This window comes from Tamandua tetradactyla, chromosome 13 (genome assembly GCF_023851605.1).
Source record: "Tamandua tetradactyla isolate mTamTet1 chromosome 13, mTamTet1.pri, whole genome shotgun sequence".
In the NCBI taxonomy this organism is placed as follows: Eukaryota; Metazoa; Chordata; class Mammalia; order Pilosa; family Myrmecophagidae; genus Tamandua; species Tamandua tetradactyla.
In genome coordinates, this window is record NC_135339.1 from 49,783,184 (window position 1) to 49,803,952 (window position 20,769).

Sequence of the window (20,769 nt, forward strand, 5' to 3'; positions counted from 1 at the left end):
TCCTGCATTATATCTTTCTTATTGGGGGAATAGCAATGTCTTCATCAATGATGTGATAAAATAATTAGTGAAAATTACTTTCATGTACTGCCAAGGGTGGGTTGCTGAAGAACAGTAAAGAGTTCTATTTGAATGAGAGCACAGTAGAGGAAAGAGCTAGCACAATGCAAGTTTCAAGAATATATTCCAAATACATGAAGAGTGAGTCTCATTGTATACACATTTAATTTAGGCATATCCAACACTATGCCCTTGGAGAAGAGAAAAATAAAGAGAGGGAGGGAAAAGAGAGCAAGTGAGAAAGAGAGAAACCCTGTACTGATGCTTCTGCCATCCAACTGCTCTCCTTCAACCTGGAGCTGAGTCTCAACCAACACAGCCAATGCAAAATGAAACACAAGAATTTAAATACCAGGTTTTTGAACTTCCAAGTGCTCAGTACCTGGTCAGACAAGGGGTTTTTCAGAATTATTTTGACCTTCCACGTTTTTCCCTTCTGGGATGAATATAGACCCTAATCCTGTGTTAAGATTAACTCCATGTGATATATTCACAAATCCACTATAAACCTTATGATGGCACCCTGGTCACCTACAACTCTTTTTCCTCATCCTTGGACTCAAAGCTACATGTTATACCACTATAATCTCTTGCTGTCAGTGTGTCTATGTTTTTTTTAATTTATGAGTTTTGAATCATACATTCAATAAGCTCCATGTGTCTACCATAAAACTTCAATGAAAAGATCATAGGTGTGAAAATTCTGGATAAATACACTTGCAGAAATCATCTCACCAGTTCCTGGATCCAGGCATGTCAGTTTATGCTAACTCACCTTCTCCGGTTGCACATCTAGCAAGTCTCAGAAACTTCTGGAGAAGTGGTTTCATTATAAAAATACCATGGAAACATTCTCTCCTCTGATAAGCAAATCAGGACACTTCCTATATTATTCCATATATGATGGGTTTTTAATATTTCATATTAATTATAGGTAGAAGATGGTAGATAAAGGAAATCTGCATAATATACTTCCACATCTTCTGGAGCTACTGCTTATGAAAATAAATAGCTGGAATAGCCATTTTATTTGGTCTAAATATGTCCTAACACTCCCAGTTTAAGTATTAGAAATTATAGAAAGGACTACTACCAAGGCATTTTGAATGTCGGAAAATCACATTCCTTGCAAAGAAGATAACTGAGCTGTCAAGGGAAATATACACGCACACACATACTCAACATACATATATACAGTTATATTTTCACAACAGTGAGTGCAGAAATCGAACAAAGCAGTCTTTAAAGAAAAAAAATAAGGCCATATAAATAAATCAAGAAGAAAATGCCACCTACCTTGTGACTGCTCGGGTGCAAATGGTGACGAGGAAACAGGCAGCCACGATCATCCAGCCCCAGCCTCCATCTGGAGGGGAGGTATACCGAGCTCTATTCACTCTTGCCATTGTTTCGAATTACTTTTTCCTTCTTTTCCAAGTCACTCCAACCACCAAGTTATGATCTGGGAAAGAGTTTGCTGCCCAATGACGTCCTGTTGGCTTTCAAGTTCGGCATAGAATACTACCTGGCCCATGAGTTACTGGCCATCTAAAACAAAAATCGGGACATATTTGTATTTCATCACCATATCCAAAAGGCTTATTTTCACTTGGGAAAAATGATTAATAATTTCCTGTATAAGATGATTATTCATAATTACAAACACAGGACTGGGGATAAAAACTGTTCCCTCAGTAACCATTCTCCTTCTCTTTAATAAGAGAACCACTCAAGATTTAGCAAAAACTTGGTGGTGTCATTTTCCCTAATTTCCCTTGAAGTTAGATTTTGTAACACGGTTTAGTCTAGACTAAAATGATGTGAGCAAAAGGCAAAGGCACTCTCCCAGGACTTCCACCACCCCCCTTCCCACGGATTGGAACATGGATACGGAGATGAGCTAGCATCCACCATATAGACCAGGACGTCGCTCTAGGGGGCTGGCAGAGCTGCAAGGTAAAAGGAGCCTGAGTCACCAAATAACTCTTTGAAGAAGAGCTGCCCCTCCAGCTCCATGCTATAACACCTCCACACTATTACATGAAAAATAAATAAAATTCCATTTTTATCTGAGCCTCTGCTACAATAGTTTAAATCATATCCTAATTCTTACACTGAATGAGTCTAAAAGTAACTTCTTTGGAGGAATTTCTGACTGGGAATGCAATAATTTTAAAGGTATGCAACTGAAGCTAGAAGATAACAAATAAAATAGAACCAAACGCCCAGAAGCTAATATATAATAATTCAATATAATCAAAATAAGGCAAAAAGGATCAGTGCAGACAGAAAAAAAGGATTAGTCAATACATCATATGTTAATTCTTGACCTTCTAGATAGATCAGAATTAAATATTTTTTTAAAAAGTAAAAAATCTAGGTGATAGTATAGACAAATATTTATCCAATTGCTGGAAGGAGAATTCCCAAAGATGTAAAGTAGTGGAACAAACCTAAGAAAAAGGTATTTGTTGATTTGTCTAAATTAAATCTGATATTTCTGTATATTATAATATGTAGTACATAAAAACCAAAAGTAAAGCACAGACAGGGAAAAATATTAGCAATACATGGTTTAAAGAAGTAATATCTGCAACATTAATTTATTCAACTTACAAATACTTATTGAGTGCCTCATATATGTTGTGCACTGTTTCAGGGCACTAGGAATTCAGTGGTGAGCTAAACACACCAAACTCCTGGTGATGGACAGACTAAGGTGCCCTCCCCATGATCTCCACCGCTTGTTCACGCTTTGGTTTAATCTCTCCCCTTGAGTGTGGGCAGGCCTGTGACTTGCGTCTAACAGAGCATGGCAGAGGTGATGGGATATCAGTCCTGTGATTACATTGCATTTTATCAGTCTTGCTATGAGACATCCTCTTGATGACCTTCAAGAAGTCAGACTGTGAACTACGTATGGAGAGGACCACTCACAGGGAATTGCGGGCAGCCTCTAGAAAGTTAAGAACAAGACCCACAGTAGAAGGGAAAAGGAGAAGGAAGAGGAGGAGGAGGAGGAAGAGTGAGGAGGAGGAGGAGGAGAAGCTCTCAGTCTTACAATCTCAGGGAAACAAATTATGCCAAAATCCCAAGTTGGCAGATTTTTCCCTAGTTGAGCCTCCAGTTGAGAACTCGCCCTGGCTGACTCTATGATTGAAGCCCCTAAGACCCTGAGCACAAGACCCAACTCAATTCAAGTCCTGCACAAGTTGGGAGATAAGATGTTTCTTAACATAGTCTTCAACACATTTAACAGTCTTCTTAATTACAGTTCGGGTGGAATTTTTTGTTTGTTTGTTTGCATGGGCAGGCACTGGGAATCAAACCCGGGTCTCCGCTCTGGCTTGGCAGGTGAGAACTTGTCTGCTGAGCCACTGTGGCCCGCCCTAGGTTGGACCTTTTAAGAAGCAAGACAAGAGTTTTTCCACTGGATTAAGCAAATCACCAAGTTGTTGATACAATTTTATTATGATCACCAGAAGAAATCTTCAGTAGTGCTAATTGAATGAAGCATCGCCTCAGTTTTCAAATACGACAGTGTACTATTTATGCTGTGTTTGGTTGGTGAACAGGGGCTGTGTGTCACCTGGTCAACTATAGGCAAACCAAACTATTTAATGAAAAATAAAATTTGCTTTAAGTCCATAACTTTCTCAAGAAAATGACTCACGATAGAATCCTCCAGGTGTGCATCTTTGAAGCTATTGGGATGAATTGATAGCCTGCTAGTCCAGAAAAACATGAGAGAGCAAAGTTAGAGAGGCCAAGGCAACGAGAGTGAGTGCTATGTAAGCCACTGAGGTTTGCTCCCTTTCAAGCCTTGGGCTTCCCTCTTCATCTCCTGAATGTAGGGAGACTCATCACAAAGGAGATCCAGTGGACAGTGGAAAAATATAAATCCATCAAAAGTATTAGAAGAGCATATTGGTAAAAATACTAAACTCTAGTGATTTAGGGAAAATCTAAATTATAACCGCAAAACTGGGTTTGGGGCTAAATGAAAATAGCAATATACTGCTACCATTTTCAGAGTATTTACCATAAGCCAAGCTACTCTTAAGCAGCTTTATAGACATATCTCATTTAACCCTTATAATAAACATAGAAGCTAATAATATTGTTATCACTATTCTAAAATAAGGATCCTCAGGCTAGGGAGCTTGAGTAATTTGACCAATTATTATTAACAGTTACTAAGCATTAATGGATTTGAACCCTGGTCTGATTTTAAGCCCACTTTTCTTAACCTCTATCCTATGATGCTTCTACTACATTTCCTTATTCCTAGATATAAATATTTATACATCTCTCTTAATTCATATACTACATAATTCTTACTGATGGCACAAAAATAAAATAGCATGAATTACAGCCTAATGCAGCTATAAATGAAGCTATTAAAATGGCACCATTGTTATTTCCCTGGAATGTGCTTATAAATCACTGATTGGATCAGTATCAGAATTATCTCTGACTTGAAAAGCAACCTTCCAAAGGAGTCCCTGACACTCTAGAGCTTCAGGATCAGTACCTCCAAAACCTGAGTTGTGTCATGGGTAAATATGTTTCATAGTCAACTACTTTCTTCCCCAAAATTAAGCACTCAAAGAAATCTCGTATTTAAAAAAAAAACTACCATGATTTTATTTTTGCTATCACATATACTACAAAACATAGCAGACAGAGCTAGTTTCCCAAAATCTGTAAGCTACCCTACCTCTTTTGTACAAGTTTGATTTTTTTCAGGTATCTACTCCATCTGCTCTCTTTCCAGAGGCCATAGACTTCCCAGAAGGCTGGGCCAATACATTGTCTCAGGGAGTGAGTTTTGATTGGTCTCTCTTTCCCTTGTCAATGAGTGATTAGACATGGTCATGTGAAATAATTCCAGCCAAAATGCTGTGAGGGGACATCCTCTTGGAAGGTTCCCACGTTCTTAAAAGACACAGAGAAGAAACAAGCCCATTTTCTTCCTGTAGCCATTTTGGATCTGGCGTGATATCCAGAACCTGGGCAGCCTCTTTTAACTGTGAAGGAAGCTAGCTGGAGGACAAAGTCAATAAGCCAAAGACAGCAAAAAGAAAAATGAAAAGAACCTGGGTCTTTAATGATGTCACTGAGCTGCTAAATTAGGCAATTCTCAAGCCACCCTACCTAGCTTCTCAGGTAACATTTTGCTTATTGTTTGAACTGGTTGACATTTCTGGTACTTCTGCCAAAAGAATCCAAACTGATATATACCCTCAGAAACGATAATCAGGAGTCAGTTTCCACTGTATCTTGTTCCCAGACTGCGTTTGTTGAAATATTATTGGCGGCCTGAAATCAGCCATGGTGGGATTATTTATACCACAGAAATCAAAAATAGGCAATACACACCAGAGCTCTTTTATATCTTACCCCCTCTCACCCCATCCCCCCAAACCAGTTGTTGAGCATGTATTAGTACACCATGTCTCAGAGTAATTTAAGGTATATACAGGGTGTCTGTGAAAAATTAAATAAAACCAAAAAACTAGGAAAAGTTTTAAACACCCATAGCATGAGGTAGCAACTTAACCAGCTTTTTACTTTTTTAATAAGGTGCTTAATTTGTCTGTTTTCTAGGGCAGAGTTAAGCAAACTGTTGCCTTCAAGCAAAAGTCAATCCCTTTTGTAAATAAAATTTTACTGACACAAAACCACACCCATTTCTTTACATTTTTACCTATGGCTGTTGTAGGCCACAATGACAACTGAGTGTTTGTGACAGAGAAGGAATGGTCCACAAAGCCGAAAATATTCACTATCTAGTCTTTTATGAAGAAAATGTTTAGACCCCTGTTCTAGAGAGATATAATGTGCTGATCTGCAAAATAAGTTGCCAATATCTGGCAAGAAGGGATGGGAGATATCAACATTTATGACTATGGTGGCAGAGTGGCAGTATAGCATAGTAAATAATAATAGTAATGGCTATATCTGGGTTCTGGTCCTGATTCTCCATTTTATGAGTTACATGAACTCAGGCAACTTACTTCAACCTACCTGAGCCACCGTTTACTCATCTATAAAGTGGGGGTAATAATATTCTCACAGAATGTTGTACGTATTAAAACGAAATCAAATATGAGAAGTACCTCGTAGAAAAATGTAGATATTATTTGCCACGTGGCTTAACTTCATTTCATTTATTCATCATTTATTCATTCAGTAAATATTTATTGATTGCCTAAACTACACCAGAAATTATTCTAGGAGCTGGGCTTAGCGCAAGGAAGAAGATGACAGTGGCTCCAGCCTCATGGAGCTTCCATTCTAGTAGGATGGGTAATCAGTAAACTCATGAGCAATAATTTCTGAGCCTCAGTTTCCTTGTTTGTATGCAAAAATACACCTTCCCTGGCTACTTCGTAGTATTTTGGTGAGCGTCAAATGAGAATATTCACAAACTGGCAATGAGCAAAATCAAACTCCAGAATATTTTATTTAGGCCCACAGTATCTTTTAAATGTTTAAATTAGGTACCACATGTAAATATCAGAAGAGCTTGAGAAATGGAAACTTCTAATGTTGGACCACTTTCCCCGTGGCAGCCTTCCCCTGGAGCCAAGTAGCAGCACCCCCTTTTGGATAAGGCCTGCACTCCCACTTCACCCTGCCCCTCACACTCTGTATTGTCCTAGCCCTGGACTGTCTCTCTCACGGACAAATCACCTGCCAGGTTCATGGAGGCAATAAGATTTAACTTCTGCCTCTACCATGTTACCAGTACATCAAAGCGTACGAGCGGTCCCATGTAAGTCACATTCATGGTATTCTCATTCTCAGTCTCATTCATTCTCTCTCGCTCTCTCTCTCTGTTTCTCTCCTCCCCACCCCCGCCCCCGCCCCACATCCCGGGTGTCATGGAATGAGAGAACCGATTGTGCAAGTGAAAAAAAGGAACTCAGAAACCTCTGCCTTGTAATAGTCCTATTCCCTTCCTAGGTTTTTCCATTTAAATAACCCCCAAGGTTAAGCTGTTTCCCAGTTTAAACCTCTAAACCCACCTACTCATTAACCTTCAATTTAAGGACCATCCGGAGCTAGTGCTGCCTCATGCTGTTAAAAAAAAGTTAAAAGAGGCAGTGCTGTGGTCCAGCCCTTTGGGAAAGCAATACAATATGATGAATCAAGGATTAGAAAGTTATTCATATTCTTTGAGCAGTAATCCCATTTCTGGGAAGTTATCCTGAAGAAATAAACTCAGAGAAGCCAATGACTATGGACAAAATTAATAGCTGCATTATGAATAATCTAATGTTCAACAACTGGTGGGGGGTGGGTTGTTTAGAGAATTATGATACATTAACTAAATGTAGTATGCAATCCTTTAAATTTATAAACAAGAAGACGATATTGTAATATGGATAAATTGTTGTGATACAATGTTGATGTAAAAAAATAGATTCTAAAATTGTAGGTACCTTGTGAGGGAAGCTATGTAAAAATTATAAACTTGCAACTGTCACAAACAGTGGAAAGACTGTGCAAAAAGATATAGTTGGGCTGATATATTTAAATTATGATTCTTCAAAATTTTATTTTCTTAAATCAGTATTTCAGATCTATTCTACAACACATATATGGGCACAGAAATCTCTGTTATTTGATTTCTCAAGTCTAAAAAATGACCCTATCATTTATTGAAACTGCATATTGGAAATTAGGTGATTATTCAGTAGAGAACACACCACAGGCAACAAGCCCCTGCCTGCCAAAAGAAAATGTTTTGTTTCTTTACAAAAATATTAAGCATCATTACTTTTTGTATTGCTCCTGCTCTACCCAGATGTTTTCCTTTTCATTTGTTCTAGTTGAGCACCCTCTTTTTGGCATTCTCACATTTTCTAAATTAAGAATTGAATTGTGTGGATCTCTCAAAAGACATAATTGCGTAAATCGGGCAAAACAGGATTTCAGTAATAATTCGAGTATTCCTGTGGTGACAGTGTTCTAGTTTGCTAGCTGCCAGAATGCAATATACCAGAATGCCTTATAAACAGAATGGCTTTTAAAAAGGGGAATTTAATAAGTTGCTAGTTTACAGTTCTAAGGCTGAGAAAATGTCCCAATTAAAACAAATCTATAGAATGTCCAATCTAAGGTATCCAGGGAAAGATACCTTGGTTCAAGAAGGCTGATGAAGTTCAGGGTTTCTCTCTCAAGTGAGTAGGCACATGGCAAACAGGGTCAGCATTTCTCTCTCAGCTGGAAAGGCATGTGGTGAATGTGGTGTCATCTGCTAGCTTTCTCTCCTGGCTTCTGGTTTCATGAAGCTCCCCGGAAGGCATTTTCCTTCTTCATCTCCAAAGGTGGCTGGCTCATGGACTCTCTGCTTCGTGGTGCTGCAGCATTCTCTGCTCTGTCCAAATCTCTTTCTTTCTCCAAAATGTTTCCTCTTTTATAGGACTCCAGAATGAATCAGGACCCACCCAAGTGGGTGGAGACACATTTCCCCAATCCAGTTTAACAACCACTCTTGATTGGGTTACATCTCCAGGGAGATGATCTAATTACAAATTCAAATAAACAGTATTGAATAGGGATTATTCTGCCTTTACAAAATGGGATGTAGATTAAAACATGGCTTTTCTAGGGGACACATATCCTTTCAAACCAGCACAGACGGTATCATGAACCAAGGTCTGTTTGAAGTGAGAGAGTCAACCTGGGTAAAAGCCACAGAACAAGGAACATCCTCAAAGGATTCCAGTGTAGGAGAACCGACTTCTCTGAAAGCATTTGTATACAATATTATTAGTAATTCCTCTTGAATTTAATTGCACTTAATCCCCACAACCTTTAGAGATAAGTATTATTTCTTTCCCTTCCCTGTTTACAAAGATGAACAGAAGCTCAGAGAGGTGGAGGAATTCTTCTGACCACACTGCATCTGAAAGCAAATGGAGACAAGTAGCTTTGGCATATTTTGGACAGCCTTATCTACCTGCCCTTTGGATTTCACAGTTAATGGGCATTTCTGTCAACAAGACCTCCAAGCACAGTTAAAGCTTCAGCCCCCATTCACATGAGGTACCGTGGCAAAAAGAAGTGGGGGAGTGGGCAAGTGAAGATGGCAGCTGAGAGGGGAAGCCCACCGACTTTGAGGAGCTGAAGGACAGAGAGGACCTGTTCACCAGCACTGTTTCCACCCTTGAGTCAAGTCCATCATCTCCAGAACCAGCTTGTCTTCTTGCAGAAGATATGAGTACAAACTCCAACGGTCGAAAACCCACAGAAGTTATGCTAGATGATGACAGAGAAGATCTTTTTGCAGAAGCCATGGAAGAAGTTTCTTTGGACAGTCCAGAAATGGAAACTATACTATCTTCAGATCCTTCTCCCGCAGTTACCTGTCACCCCTACTACATTCATTGCTCCCAGAATTGAATCAAAGAGTATATCTGCTCCTGTGATCTTCGATATCAAAGAAGAAGCAAATGGAGATGTTTTTGATATAGAAATTGGTGTATCAGATCCAGAGAAAGTTGGTGCATGAATGCTTACATATGGGGTAACAACAAAGACTTCCCTTTCCATGTTCAATAAGAGTGAATTTTCAGTTAAAAGAAGATTCGGTGACTTTCTCGGTTTGCATAACAAATTAGCAAGCAAATATTTACATGTTGGTTAGACTGTGCCACCAGCTCCAGAAAAGAGTATAGCAGGCATGACCAAGGTCAAAGTGGTAAAGAAGATTCATCATCCACTGAATTTGCAGAAAAATGGAGAGCAGCTCTTGAAAGATATCTTCAATGAACTGTGAAACATCCAACTTGACTATAAGATCCTGATTTAAGGCAATTCTTGGAAAGTTCAGAGCTGCCTAGAGCAGTTAACATACAGGCTCTGAGTGGAGCAGGAATATTGAGGATGGTGAACAAGGCTGCCAACGCTGACAACAAAATGACAATCAAGATGAATAACTGGATGCATGGTTTGAAGAAAAGCAGCAGCAGTTTGAGATTCTGGATCAGCAACTTAGGAAACTTCATGCTAGTGTCGAAGCCTTAGTCTGTCATAGAAAAGAACTTTGAGCCAACACAGCTGCCTTTGCAAAGAGTGCTGCCATGTTAGGCAATTCTGAGGATTACACTGCTTTATCTAGAGCTTTGTCTCAGCTTGCTGAGGTTGAGGAGAAGATAGACCTGTTACATCAAGAACAAGCTTTTGCTGATTTTTACATGTTTTCAGAACAACTTTTTGCTGCAGTGAAAGATGTGTTTGACCATTGAATGAAGTGTCGGCAGAAATGGGAAGATACTCAAATTACTTTGCTCAAAAAATGTGAAACTGAGGCAAAAATGATGGTTGCTAACAAACCAGATAAAACACAGTAAGCTAAAAATGAAATAAGAGAGTGGGAGGCCAAAGTGCAACAAGGAGAAAGAGATTTTGAACAGATTTCTAAAACAATTCGAAAGGAAGTGGGAAGGTTTAAGAAAGAGCGAATAAAAAATTTTAAAACTGTTATTATCAGGTACTTAGTATCATTCGTACAAACACAACAGCTGATAAAATACTGGGGTGCATCTACCTGAAGCAAAAGCTATTGCCTAGCAAGAAGATTATTCCTGTTAAAAAGATCTTGGATGATTGTTCCAGTTATGCTGAATTCCACAATGAAATAATTTAAAACCATCTAAATAAACCACTATATATTTTATGAAAAAAAAGAAGGGGGGAGGGGGAAAAGTGCATACGGTTAATATAAGCTAATGTGCTGCTCACAAAGCAATTCATGTGAGTTTCTTTCAAAACAGGTCACTTAATAGAGTTATATGTATTCAGAAGAAAGGCAAAGGATAAATGAGGCTAACTTAGTTTTCTGGAGACCAGGGCAGCCTAGAGTTTTCCAACAATATCAGCACAAACATTCTTGTAAATAAGTAACCCACCTAATATTAGACAAATATAACAGAAAAGTCTTTTATTAACAGCATATACATAAAATTTAAAAGGAAAGGAAGTGTTTGACCATCGTGCAGTTCTTCTTATACTAACAAGCCTCTAATTGATTTTATTTTGACACTAACCTCTGAAATATAATTGTATCCTGCATCTCATTCTGGCTTCAGAAAATTCCTGAAGCAAAAGAAATTCTGTATTATGATGTTCCTGTAAGATAACTTCTTACAGTCAAGTAGGAATATATTCTCAACCTCACTTTACCTTCCTCACTTACGAAAATCCAAACATTTATAAAAAATTCTTGCTAACATTCAATAACCTTCCAGTAAAGTGTATTCATGCTTCCCACAATCCAGTTTTAGGAAGTGATCCCTTCCACCAGTATTGCCTTTCCATTGTTCTCTCCTTCCTCCATCCCTTCTGTTCCTAGTGCCTTGGCCATCAACAGTACCCTTACTTTGAAAATTGGTTTACAGCCACAAAAGACGCAAAGGGTGTATGGTGGGATGATACCAAAAGTGGGATCAGGACCCCTGGGTTCAAGTGACACTACTTTTTTGTGTGACTTTATGCAAATCACCTTTTCTCTGCTGCTATTTCCTAACCTATAAAACCAAGGAGTCGAATTATGGCTGTCTATAATCTTAAGCAAGGTGGCCAATTAGTAAGTATCTCTTCCCCAATATATTAGTTACCTGGCAGAGAGTAAGCACTCTCAGTAAACTCTTGTTGAGTTCACTCTGTTATGATTTAATAATTCTTAGAAGGAGGCGACAATACTTTATTAGTACTTAAGAATCATGAAATTAATCAGTTTTTTTTAGAAATGCCTAAAAAGTGAGAAAAATTCTTATAATATAGACATTATTTTTTAAATAGCTCCTGATATATTGTCCTTTGTTGTTAAGCCAGTTTCTCTCAGTGGCCATTAAGGCGAAGTCAAGAAGCTTATTGCTGTAAGGAAGGATAATATGTCCACAGGGGAAGAATTAGGGGATTGTGTTATAAAGGAAGTTCCCACCACACAAGAAGAGAAAATAGGAGCCTACCCAAGGAGGACAGGGAAGGCTTTTTCCCTAAAAGGAAGGAGGATGAGCTGTCCAGGTTTCTCAGGGACCACTTCTCCCACTCCCTTGAGTCTTAGCAGGGGCAGGTATGTGGTACAGCAAAAAGATGGAAGCTTGCATAGTTGAGGGGGAAGCTGCAATCAGGAGGTGTGTGCTATGGGTCCCATATGGAACTATGGGAAGAAGCTCCACTGGGTGCCCTTGCCCTGTGATGTGTTCAGATAGAGAAAAGGCCAGAGAAAGGGCCAGCTGACTGTCCCTCACCTCCCATGTAGCACACACATGACCAGATGTCTCAGTGGAGACATGGAAGATAGCCAAGGGATGAGAGCCAGGGCTATGGTGAAGGGTAAAGCAATTCCATGGCAAACATCCTGGACCAAATGCAAATCATAATGGAACCTTAAGAAGAACCGCAGCAAGAGAGGTGGGGGATTCCCCCCACCATACAGAGAGTACAAACCATAAGTTCTAGCAGCAGTAGAAACTTCAGCACAGTACACAATGAAGACAGAAGCCAACGCTTAGAGACCAGCAAGATGAGTTTCATTTTACGTGAATGTCCAGTGACCAACACTAGGAAAAACTCTACATAAACCACTGAGAACTCAGGGAACAACCAGGGACCTGCATCCCAACCATCTACTCCACCATTACCACGAGGACTCATGAGGGGTCCCCTAAACCAGATGCGCATGTGCGCACGCACACACACACACACTATGCGGGCAGAGTAAGACCTCAGTCAAGGTTTACTAAATGAATGAATGGCCTGCCCTCACCCCTCAAGTCTTAAGAAATACATTAAAAGCACCGAGTCATATATTTTTAAATGACAATTTGTCTAAAATGTGAAAAGTATTCTTTTTATCAGCAAAGTCTAATCTTCAGACACAAAGCAATAAAATCAGCCAATACAACTAGAAGAATATTTAGCACAACCAGCTTCTCTCTCGGTGACTCTCTGCCAGGAGCACAGCATCATTCTTGCAGAGGTACCAACCAGTTCTCAGAGCCCTGCACTTAAACTCCTGGGCCAGGGAGTAAATCACAAAATAATAATAGTACAACAGTTTCTATTAGAGGGGCTCAATCCCGCAGGTTCTGAATTTCATATATCACATGTGCTATCTCATTTTATCTTCATCACAACCCTCTGCATTAGGTATCATTAGCTCTACAGACAAAGTAATGATGCCTCCACTGTCCAAGATTCAACTCATGTTTGACTTCAATGCAGGTACTCTTAATCACTGGCCTCGAGGCTCCACTGGCCTCTGAGCACTGCCAGAACTGTTAGGTTCCATGTCATGTCCCCTGCACCTACGGCAGTACCTGACAGATATTTGTTAAATATGAGCCTCTTGTGGATATTTATAGAGAAAGGTAACTTGCCTCCTGCTCGCTTGATATTTATCATCCCCTCTTGCAAGAGTTCTACCCTAGCCCAGGAATCCAAGCCCATTTGGCACCCTGGCCTATGGCTGGGAAATGCAGGAGGGACCATGTGTACCAAATGGCTGTCTTGCCAGAGAGAATTCTGACACTTTCCTATACTTCCTTTACAGCAATATAGTAAAATGTTCCAGCTGGTAGCCTAAAAGACTTCTACTGACAAATTCAAGCTTGAAAAAGGACCGAACATGGGAGCGAAGTTAAAGAAACCCCTTCCCTCTCTTCTCAGGTGTGCACATTTTCTGGTCCAGGGACCCAGATGTTTTTGTCCACTTGGGGTCTCTGTGTTTTAGGGCAGTCTTCTATTGCATATGGATTTACTTATTCTTGTTGCTCAATGATATTATGCATGCACTATGCAAAAAAAAAAAGAAAAAGTTCTTAGGTGAAGAAAGACTAGTGGTTTGCCTTTTTGGGGGGTGGGGGGTGTCTCTCATCTTCTAACAGATCCTTGTAAGGGGGGAGTAAATAATCACTGATGTCAACCAGAAATTTTGGAATGTCTGTCAGTGACCTTTGGGCACTAATTTTAAATATTGGCCTTTGCTGAAGAAGCTACCAATGTTTGAACATTCTGTGTGATACCTTGGGGATAGGAATACTTTACATAACTCCTAGAACAAACAGCAGAGTGATTTACATGTTATTTGGACTGCAGAAAGGAAGAAAAATGTACAACTCGTGATTCACATAAACAGCAGAGAGTAGACAGCAAATTTCTTTCCAACTCTTTTAGCCCCTAATCCCAGAGCCAATGATTCTAGGCAACATCAGAAAAGTGCTTACTTCTGAGTTTTACAACTTGTTGACAGTGCAATTCATAACCAGGAGTGTGCCCCCAATTACCATTTTCAGCAGAAATAGAAAAAGTAAAATCTGTTTTCTCTGTTTGGAAAGGTGCGTCTTTGATAGAAATAGAACATATAATCAAGTAGCTCACTGTCTAGTACAATGCCTGGTCCAAAGTTGGTGCTCAATAGTTGTGCGATGGACGAGTCCATTTTTGTGCCTAACTCAGTGGGCTTGCAGAACTCTTTGTGTTCTAATTTTACACTCTTACACAGTATGGAATTATGGTGTCAAAGATTGTGTTATATCAGAAGCTGCAGAGGAGATTCTTAGGATTTAAGATGTATTTCAGTCTTTTTGTTAATCCACAGAGAGAACCTTTTATTGAAGAACAGTGCTGCCTGTCTATACCACAACCCCTTCCTCACCGAGATTGCTGTTATCTGCCCTGGCATTGAAACAGGAGGGACAATGAGACAAATATTTCTGTTGTCTGGAAGTTAGCCCTTCCAGGGCGTGGTGGAAAACTGGTAGTTTGAAAGAGAAGGTGCTGGCGGAGCGGCCCAGGTGTGCAATCAGCGCGTGAGTTCCCTAAGAGCTGGGACTCTGAACACCCCCATTTGCTACTCTTTCTCCAGAGTAGTAGAGACTCTGCCAGGACAATGCCTGGGAGGGAATAGGTGCTCAATCATTATTTAGCAAGCAAACATCCCCCATTCTCTAGTTTTAGACATTTTCTCAAATCACATGTGAAAAGGATAAAAGGAAGGTGAGGGGATAGGAGCAAGAAATTGTACATCTTGTCTCTGTTCTTTTTATCCACCGCCAAGCCAGAGTCTAAGGCTTTCCCAGCGTCTGGGTGATAGAGCCCTGAGAGATTACATTTCAGTGGGCACACAGGGCTTTATCCGGGCCCTGGGCCCAGACCAGACTGATCCTGGAAACAAAATCTCGGTGCCAGGCTGGCCCTCTCGTCTTGCTTTTGCAGCATGGCTAAAAACACATGTGGGCTGCTGGAGGGCTCACCCAGAGCCTGGCACGCTGCCTACTGTCTGCCCTACACTGCACAGGCCATCAAATTCCACAGGCCCTTAGAGATGTTTATTTTTGTGCTCTGTAGACTCTGCTCACTGCTTGAGCCACAGCAGGTCACCCAGAGGACAAGGTGTTGCCACGGCTGGGAATGTGGTGTACTCTTTATTGCAAGTCTGAATTTCTTCCTTGAAATAAGAGTAATGATTTTACAAAAATTCTTTCAAGTGGGTGGTCATCTTTGACAATAGTTATACATTAATCTGTTGATTAAGAAAATACATGACGACGACAGTTTAAATAAATTTTATAAGCGCATGTAAGCACGATTCACAGACTCTGTACTAACTGTGTTCTCCTCACAGATCTGAGAATTGCAGATTAGAAGCCCCCCTTCTGTTTAAATGAAATGTGACCCCCATCATACAGCATACAAAAAACAAACAAACAAAAAATCCCTATATTGTGAAACTGATCTCTTTTGCTGCTATTTCCATTATCATCTTTGCTATTTCCTATTTTCATCTTTGCTATTTCCTATTTCATCTTTGCTATTTTCATCTTTGCTATTTCCTATTATCATCTTTGCTATTTCCTATTATCATCTTTGCTATTTCCTATTTCCATTATCATCTTTAAATAGATGACTCCAAAATCTGCATCTCTGCTCCCAGTTTTCTCCCAAATCGCAGACTCAAATTTCCAACAACCTCTTGAGGAACCTCAAACTCACGTACCTGAAAAAGCACTTGCTGTTTTCTCCTTGAAACACTTTTTTTATATATAATGTTATTAGAATCTTCCAACTAGATATGCTATAAAACTTTGAGTCATTTTGTCTCCTCCCAAACTCTTATAATGCGTTTCCCACCCATCACTTTTTTTTTTATCCCTCTCACATATACACTCCCTTATTTATCTCCCATTGCCTTGCACCTGAACGAAGCCAGAGCCTGTCCTAGCCTGCCTGGCCCAATCTTGACAATACCACTTACCTAGGGAGTGACCTCATTTAGCCTGTTCTGCTACTTAACAACGTTGAGTGCTTACTTAAACTCTCAGTGCCTCCATTTCCCTATCTGTAGAATAAGTCCATGAACAGTACTCCATATAATGGATAGTACGGGCCTCATTTCCCATGATTCCATGTGGAGGTAACTCTAGTAGACTTAAAGTTCCCGGCCTTTCCCCACCTCCCCCACTTCTCCATAGGAGAAAGAGTTCATTGACTCATGGGTTTGGGAGAAATAGTTGCACACCCTCAGCTAAGTCCTTCCCTTTCCTTGCTTCTCTTGGTTTCTGCCTTCTAACAGAGAGTACTCACCCTTCTCATCTCTTCCTAGCAAATGTCCCTGCAAGGAGGTCTGTGGTTGTATAGGGCTGCCAGTGACTACAACTGGGTAAAAATCTGTCTATAATTTTCAATTGTAAAGTATTGCATCCTTATATAGCTGATAGTTCTAAACTTCATTCCCCAAAAATCAGTATTGTTAGTACTTAAGGGGACATTTTGTACTGTCTGATGCCTCTTTTTACCTTAATGTTAGTTTTGAACATTGAGAAAAGCAAATTTCCAACAACCTCTTGAGGTACCTCAAACTCATGTACCTGAAAAAGTACTTGCTGCTCTCTCCTTGAAACTCTTTATTTTTTATATAATGTTATTAGAATCTTCCACCTAGATATGCTAGAAAACTTTGAGTCATTTTGTCTCCTCCCAAACTCTTATAATGAGTTTCCCACCCATCACTTTTTTTTTATCCCTCTCACATATACAGTCCCTTATTTATCTCCCATTGCCTTGCACCTGAACGAAGCAGGGAATAAGGATTCAAATTTCAATATCCTATGATTATTACAATTTTATATACAAAGATAGATGTGGGAAAATATACTTAAATCAAATACAACTTCATAAACTGCAAGAGAAGAGCCATCATCATTCACTACCCAAAAACTTTCTATGGTAGCATTCACATGTGTTCTGAGACTGGTTGCAGAAACTGCTCTGAAAGAGTATTTCTCTAAGAAGGCCACTTACTCTCTCCAAGAGAGCCTTAAGACCATTATGCAGCTGTAAAGAGTAAGGTAACACAGCATGGGAAAAGATTAAAAGAAAGAAAAAGGAGAGAATCCACATTCTTCTGACAGGACATCCTTCTATAAATAAATACAGGATTTCCCCCCCTCAGCTGTTTACTGCCTTTAAAACTGTGCCACACACACACACACACACACAAAAAAAAACCTGTGCCACAAATATAAACGCTGCTTTGCACTTTTAAACACATGGGATGGTAAACTTTACATGGAGACTGATGTATCCGGTTTTGAAACCTAGCTGGAGCAATTACTGGCTATATGTCCTTGACACATGACTTAAGCTTCAATCTCAGTCTCCTGGTGTGTTCGTGAGGGTTAATAAGGCTTTGGTAAGGACTAAATGACAAAATGCATGTAAAAGCATCTATTAATGCTTTTAATTAATAGCTATTTAATTAACAGCTATTAATTATTCACAAATGAGAAAATATTAATTTCCTTTCCCAAAATACTAACAAATACATTTTTCATCTTCATTTGTTCCTTTCAATAATTTTCCAAATTATGACAATGTACATACTAATTGCTTTTGTCTTCAGTATACAGTAAGCACTTAAAAAATGCTTAACTATGTTAAACCAATATCAGGCACAACTAAATAAATATCTTAATCTCTTTTCTTAAACTCTTAGAGTACTAAGAGAAAAAAATGTCAAGGAGAGACCCAGCAACTTCTTCTTTCTATGTCAATTTATGTAGAGACCAAAAACAAGTTAAATAATTGAGGGAGAGCAGGTGGCAAAGGGAAAGTAAGAAAAGAAAACAATAAATCCAAGAAATATTATGCCCTTCAACATTTAAACTGCTTTTCATTTCTTTGCAGTATTTAGCTGATTCCCTCTTTCAACTACACACCAAAATTCTTTACGGACAAACAGAACTCTATGTATGTCAAATACCTGCATCTACATTCTTCTCTTACCTTTCTAATTATTTCTCTTAAGATAAACATTGATGGCATATAATAGACTATTATAAAGTCTTTAAAAATGACAGTTATGAGGGCTGTGACAGCGTAATAAATGCTTATGATGGACTGTTAACCTAAAATTGAAACACAAAAATGTAAAAGCTATGGTGTGCCGGTTTGAAGCTATTGTGTACCCCCAGAAAAGCCATGATCTTTAATCCTCAATCAATATTGCTGGGTGGGATCTTTTTTATTGTTTCCATGAAGATGTGACCCACCCAATTGTGGGTGGTAACTTTTGATTTAGATGGTTTCCATGGAGATGTGTCTCCAATCATTCAAGGTGGGGTTGCTTACTGGAGCCCTTTAATAGGAAACCACTTTGGAAAAAGCTCAGTGTTGACAGAGCCAACAGAGCCCACACAGCCAGAGACCTTTGGAAATGGAGAAGGGAAATCCCCCTGGGGAAGCTTTATGAAATAAGGAGAGAAAGCTAGCAGATATCACCATGTGTCCTCCCAGCTGACAGAGAAACTCTGAACACCATCAGCCCTTTCTTTGGAATTAAGGTATTTTTCTCTGTCCTTAATTTGGACATTTTCATGGCCTTAGAATTGTAAACTTGCAACTTAATAAATTCCCTTTTTTAAAACCATTCTGTTTCTGATCTATTGCATTCAGGCAGCTTACAAACTAAAACATATGGGTACAGCTATAGAAAACACATATGTACAAAGCCAGAGTAAGAAATGAGTGTGTAAAAACAGAAACTGTTGTACAAATTGAGCAAGACAATGGATGATCTTTTCCTTGTTTTTTCTGAGATTTCTAAACTGCTTTTATAAAAAGTAATAAGGGCAGTGAGACAGTAGCTCAGTGACAGAATTCTCGCCCGCCATGCCAGAGACCCGGTGCCTGCCCATGCAAAAAAGAAAAAAAACCAAAACAAACAAAACCAATAAATCCATGCTCTCATTTTTACAGTTAACACTGATTCGTGCGGTGCTTTTCAATAAAGTTTACATAGTTGACATTTGCCATTTTAGATGTTTATCAGTTTACATTTTACCTCTCTGTTCAAACTGATAAAGATTTTATTCTCCCATTAATACGTAAAAGGGTTTTGCTCTGGGACTACCCTTTCATATGTGGATTAAAGGCTTCCCTCATACTTATTCTTTTCTTCCCACCAAGCTGAAAACAAAGAGTACTATTTGTGAAAAGAGAAACTTTACAATCATATTTTAAGGTTGGCCGAGGAAAAATCCAATTGACAGAGTTTAGGTTTTTATTCCTTTTTTTTTTCATATATGGCAACGTGAATGTGTATGTATGTGGTATGTGTGTGTATATATATATATATAAATTTAAAAATTATTCCAGGATTGTCTTTCATTAGAATTTTCAAACTGTTTTTCCCCGACAAAATGAGGCAATATCTGATGAGTAAATAACATGGATTCTAAAAGTCTTCTTTGGGACAATTGTACTAGAAAAAAGGAGAATGCCATGTTCTTTCCCATGACATTTTAGTCTCTCATGAGGAAATCATTCTTTCTGATAAACTTCTTGAGAGAATGCTGACCATGGCAAAGTTCTTTTTGCTGGGGGCCAGGATGAGAATAAGTTACTTAACGTTTTCAGAATAAAAATAAGTAAAGGCTTGAATAATGCTGCATACGTTTACACTCTGAATGAAAATCATCTGAACAGAAAAAATAAACATTTGCTATCTACAAAACAATTAATCTAAAAGATTAAAAAAGTATAGCTTAGTCTGGTGTATTAAACCCACTTATAGTAGTATAAGTAGTATGAGTACATCTCACTTAGAGTAGTGTCAAATAATACAAATTCAGATTACTTTGTTACCCATTTCTCAAGAACATAGTAAAAAATGGTGCATAAATGGCCAGAGTATATGCTTCAAAGTTAATATACTTTATTCTTAGAAGTATCCCAAAGGCCTGTGCAGCCCAATGTAGTTTTTCTTTGTATTCTATATAATACATTTGATTTTATAGTTTTCGATCCTTCCAGTGACAAACTCTAATCATAGTGTGAGAAGAAAAAAAAAAGGTGCTACAGACATATCTGAAACTAACTATGCGAGGTAATAGTTAAAAGTTTAATATCAATAAACTAGAGAAAATGATGGAAGAAGGGAAAAGAAAACAAAGGAAGCAAAAGAAATAAAGAGAAGAGAAAAAGATGCATACACACACACAGACCCAACTTGGAATCAGTTGGTATAGAGGGAAAGATATTAATGCCCCTTCATTCAGAGCTTCCCAACTGCTGAGCTGGTATGATGTGGATCCCTCAGTCCATGATGCATTGGGCTGAGCCCAGGCCAGTTGCAGGGGGCAGGATCATCCTCGTGGTTTACCCCAATGTGCCTTAGAGAGATTATGA

At 39.0% G+C, this 20,769-nt stretch overlaps 1 protein-coding gene and 1 pseudogene across 3 annotated transcripts in view; one reads left to right on the forward strand and one right to left on the reverse strand.

Moving 5' to 3' along the window:
* The window catches only part of SLC16A12 (solute carrier family 16 member 12), an 80,149-nt gene that overhangs the window by 21,447 nt on the left and 37,933 nt on the right, over positions 1 to 20,769 (reverse strand). For all 3 annotated transcript variants that reach the window (XM_077125377.1, XM_077125375.1, XM_077125376.1), the window contains one exon: positions 1,357 to 1,608. In XM_077125377.1, the coding sequence (XP_076981492.1) occupies positions 1,357 to 1,466 (110 nt within the window). In that variant the 5' untranslated portion in view covers positions 1,467 to 1,608. The remainder of the gene's footprint in view (positions 1 to 1,356; positions 1,609 to 20,769) is intronic.
* LOC143653395 (sorting nexin-2 pseudogene) lies at positions 8,721 to 10,647 on the forward strand (annotated as a pseudogene).